Source organism: Limulus polyphemus, unplaced genomic scaffold (assembly GCF_000517525.1).
Source record: "Limulus polyphemus unplaced genomic scaffold, Limulus_polyphemus-2.1.2 Scaffold1200, whole genome shotgun sequence".
Taxonomy (NCBI): domain Eukaryota; kingdom Metazoa; phylum Arthropoda; class Merostomata; order Xiphosura; family Limulidae; genus Limulus; species Limulus polyphemus.
The window spans coordinates 72,707-77,735 of record NW_013666810.1 but is presented as its reverse complement, the minus strand read 5'-3'; the positions used below and the strand labels follow the sequence as shown (position 1 = coordinate 77,735).

Genomic DNA, 5,029 nt, shown 5'->3' with positions numbered 1-5,029 from the left:
TAAAATCATAAATAATATTCAATGTTAAACTGGTATACAGTTTAACATTGAATATTATTTATGATTTTAACAAACTTCATGTTAATATTTTCAGGTTCTGCCAATATGGGAGGGAACAACCAATATCCTGTCCCTAGATGTTCTTCGTAGTATCTCCAGAAGTAACAAAGAAGTATTGAAAGCATATTATCATGACATATTGGAGAGAACAGAGATGGCCAAGTCTATAGAATACTTAAAAGAGTCGTATGCTATGGTCATTGGGTCTCTAAATACCGTTCTTCAGTTTGTACAGATTAATCCTGACAAGTTAGAAGTTGCAGCACGTGATTTTGCCTACAGCTTAGCTAGAGTGTTTATAGGTAAGGATGTCCTTGAATTAATCTAATAATTTGTTTTTGTAAATTAGTACATTTGTTCATAGACTGATGCTTAACATATGCAACTGAATAATATATAAGGTGATTATGAAGAAAACACCTTATTTAGAATTATAATGTCCTAAAAACTATTTGTCCTAGGGTAACAAAATTTCACAAAAGGTACATTGAGAATCATAAGTTTTATTAAGGAAAGCATTTCTGGTATAAGCTGTTTCAAAACCACATTTTATACCTAAATTACTTTCTCACAAATTAACACTGGTTTTATTTTTCTTTCTTCCTATAGTCTGAGAAAGTGATTTGAACAAATTCATGTGAGGGTACAAGATCATCAAGCCTTGATCACAATAGATGATGCTACAGTAGCTGATTAAAAATGATGGCAAGCACATTGAACATCTTCTATGATAGTTTTAAAATGCTGTATAAATATTCATAAAATTCTACTGTACAAATATGTATATATATATTTTATGGACTATTCTTTACATAAAAATGCATATAAAAAATATTTTTCCCAGTATAAAAAAGAACAAGGCCAAAAGGTTTTTTTCACAGTTTTTCAGACATTTCTGTCATCATTTTTACTGATGAGGCAATTCCAACTTCAGGCATCAATATTAAATCCTATTTCTCCAAGAAGTTGGTGTTATGGATAATTAAGTCAAGAAGAACAGCACTGGAAAGTTATCATTCCTTTAATCCCACACTGTATACTGCAGTTTCCAAACAATGATTTTCATCTCATTGTTTTTTTTTATGAGTAGCACTTGCCATTATTCCTTTTGATATTAGTATTAAACTAACCAATTAGTGCTGAATTAACACACTTTTATAACACTGTTTTGCTGAAGTATGCTCAATTATCAAAAACTTGTTAACATTCAGGGATTCATAAGAAAAAAGGTTATAAAATACAGTGCCAGTGAAGTATTAAGATATTAGGTCTCTGTACTTTATCCCTATGCCATATCCCACAAATATCCATGGCACAGATTTTTATGAAGTATAGGTGGATTAATTTTCAAATCAACACTTCATAAAAATCATTTTACAGTCTTTTTGAACATTAGCAGTTTCAGAACAAGGTAAGAAATTTCAAACATGGATACCAGTCTATCCCTTATTAGTTGTTAAGAAAAAGACTCCTCACAACTGTATATATATGTGTGTGTGTATGTATGTATATATATATATAGAGAGAGAGAGAGAGAGAGAGAAAGAGATCCAAAGAATAAGTTTTGTTTTATAAGTAAAATTCACCAAACAAAAGTTTGCAGTATACAGGCATACCACACGTACTCTATCTTCTCATACAGAAATTATAAAAGTTACCATTGTTGTTCTCTTGAGTGAATACCTGCTCCACCTGCAGGGACATTGCTGTAACATAGCACATTGTGCAAGGTCAATGACTGCAATGTCCTTCACTGTTGAGTAGGTGTTATATAAAGGTTGCAGCCTTCATTGTGTTGAGTGAAAGTGACCAGTCACATTAGTTGCTATGATTTAATCTCACATTTACTATCAAGTAAGGAGTGTTGGACTCACACAATTCTCTATGGAATCTGACATGAGTTGGTTGACATAAAAACATTTTGAAGGAAGAGTATCTGCTAAATGATTCACAGGTTCTGGAGGAGGCTGCTGTGCTAGATCTTATACAAGTATCTGCTTTTTGTCTTTGATGTAGGTAATGATTGTTTTTCACTTTAACTAACACATCCAATCTGTTTATTTTCTTAGCTTAAAACTCAATCAGCTTAGCTTCTTCCCTTCCAAAGTACCTCTTCAAAAAATTGGTTTGGTAGACCTTGGTTGTCCCATCCACTTTCACCTTATAGTGCATTCTGTTGACCACTTCCTGTACTGCAAAAGGTCTTTTCCACTGCAGGGTGAGTTTGTTGTTGTCTGTGGGTAGCAAAACTAAGACCTTCTGTCCAGTGTAGAAATGTCGACCCTTGGCTTTCTTGGCAAAAAAAATGCTTCAGCTTTCCTTTGATTCTTTTGCCTCCCCACTAGAATTGCTTTGATAGATCCGGTACAGAACTTCTTTCCGGTCTTCTACTTTGTTAGTCTCTTTCCATTTTGTATTGTGCTCGATTTTCTCTCAGAAACTGTTGCAAAGCTTCTGCATTGAAGGATCTTTCTTCTGCACTTTCTTTGGTTCCAATAGACCTACATTCTGGATGTCACTCTTTGAGACTTTAACTTTAAGAGGCTTAATATCTTGCTTGCTCTTCTTTTCTTGAGCTTTAGTGGTGATGGCAGATGCTTCATCCATCTTCTTTCTGTCTGCTTCCTCCAAACTTCTACTGCCTTATATATTTATAATCACCAAGTCATACACAATGCCTCATGGTCTCCCACGTAGTATGGAGTGTCCACCTTTATCCTTGCTATGGGAAAGTGTTTCACTGTCCCATCAATCAGCACACACTGATGTATCTTGCCCATCATATGGTCATCAGATACTAGACTGGTTCTCACTGCTGCACTTCTGCACCCAGTATCTCATAGGACTTTCACTTTCTTGACATAGCCTTCATCTACTGGTATATTGTAATTTGTTGGCACTTCTTGATATGTGTAACATGCTCCAAATATTTCTGGCACTATTGATCCATTTGCTAACTTCAGCAGACCATTAGTCATACACTGATCAATCATGGAAATGACACTTCCTTCTTGTGGTGAACCTGATGTGTTTCCTTAATTCTGTTTCTTCTGGCAGCAACTTCCATGGTGAAAGTCGCTCTTCTGTTGTTTTGTGCTAGCACCATCTTTGTAGGTAGCTCCAGCAGCTTTATGTTGATATTTATGCTATTGCTTGTTGGTAATGCACTTGCACTCCTTTGCAATGTGCCCTATTTTATAACAAATATAACATTTATTCTTCCATTTCTCTGTTAATCTCCTGTCACCTTTGGTAGACTCCTGCTCCTGGTCAGCCACCACTAGTTTCAACTTTAACTGGATATTCTTAGACTTGCCAGTTATACTCCCTATATGGGCTTCCATATACTGTTTTGCCAACTTGAACATTTCATCCATGTCTTTTAGTGCTCTCTCCTTTAAGAACAGTTGAGTATATGATCATGAACTGTTCACATATTAGTAGATCTGTCAGTCCCTCAAAACTATTGTCACATTTGGCTGTGTCAGTCCATCTTGTGAAGTATTGCCATAGACATACCACAAACTGAAATACAGTTTCTCCAGTGTGAGGCTTGACTTCTCTGAATTTCTGATGAAAACCTTCTTCAATAAGCTTATATTGTTTCAGCAAGGCTACTTTTAATTTGTCATAGTCCATGGCATCTTCTGACGTCATGGCTGCATATACTTGTAGGCCTTTTCCTGTGAGAGGTGGGCTGAGACAGATTGTCCAGTCACCTTTGTCCCAGTTCTTACTTGGGGTGAATCTTTCATATCTCTCCAGAAAAGCATCCATATCATCTTTCTGTTCATCAAATCTTGGCAGTTTGAATTGGCTGGCCCTGACCACATTGTCATTCTTGGGTCCTTCATCTTTCTGTTGGGTGAGCTTGGCAATATCAATTTGTGCTCTTATTCTGTTTATTTTTGGTCTCTTCTCTCTCTCCTTTTCTTCTTTTAGTGTTTCTCCCTCTCTTCTCTGTCTCTCCTCCTTTCTCTTCTGTTGTTGCTCTTGTCTCTCTAGTTCTTGTTGTTGTTTGATAAGCTCTCAAAGTTTGCAGTCTCTTAAGCCAAGATGCTCACCTCTTTCAATCCACTTATCAAAATCTGTTGACATGGTTATATTGTGTGAATGTAATCTCTACACAATTTTTGCCACCATTACCATTGTGTGTATATAGGCCTACTTATATTCGCTGTCTTTCATGTCTCCTTACAACACCATTTACCATTGTATAATGGTGTCTGGTTCACCAAATGTCAGGGTTTTAAGTATGAGTGGGCTGAGGATTCTTCTGCATTAGGTGTCTGCGACTCATTGGCGATAACTTCGAACAATAAACAGACAGCACACAATCCACTTGTTTTAGTATAATACATATTCAAAACAAGTCAAATTCTAAAATATATACAAAAATTCTTTACACTGTAGGAAATCACAGTGTTATCGAAAACTTAATAATTCTCTTTCTTCTCAAAAGTCCACACAGGCTGATTCAATTACTTTAGAATTCAATTCACAAGACAAATTATTTTTCTCTGCTCTGTTTCTTACTGTATAATGTGCGATAAATTCACTTACTTGAACTTTAAATGACTGTTTCCTTTTCACCAAAGTCCACACAGATGGGTAAAGCAGCAGCATCCTTTTCACACCCAGCAAAACCTAAGACCTTGATATCATCTGCAAATTTAAGTAATTTATTGACCATTCCTTCATCTATGTCACTGATCTAAATCGGAAAGAGAAAAAGTCCTAACACTAAGCCTTGAAGTACCCCCATTTGTGATATTAATCTAGTTTCACTGAACTTCATTTATAACAACCCTCTGCTTTCTTCCATCCATCAATTGTCTATCTAATTTGGTAATTTATCCCCCACACCTACAGAGATCATCTTTTTACAAGCCTGTTATGTAGCACCTTGTCAAATGCTTTCTGAAAATCAGATACACCAAATCTACACCCTTACCCTCATCTACACAAG

The 5,029-nt window shown here is 35.8% G+C and overlaps 1 protein-coding gene across 3 annotated transcripts in view; it reads left to right on the top strand.

Annotated features, from left to right (window-relative positions):
* The window catches only part of LOC106462575 (acyl-CoA dehydrogenase family member 11-like), a 176,685-nt gene that overhangs the window by 143,878 nt on the left and 27,778 nt on the right, over positions 1-5,029 (top strand). For 2 of the 3 annotated variants that reach the window (XM_022389869.1, XM_022389870.1), the window contains exon 11: positions 95-362. In XM_022389869.1, coding sequence (XP_022245577.1) covers positions 95-362 — 268 coding nt within the window. Of the gene's footprint in view, positions 1-94; positions 363-669; positions 766-5,029 lie in introns of those variants that run through there. The other variant, XM_013922509.2, reaches the window with a different exon arrangement.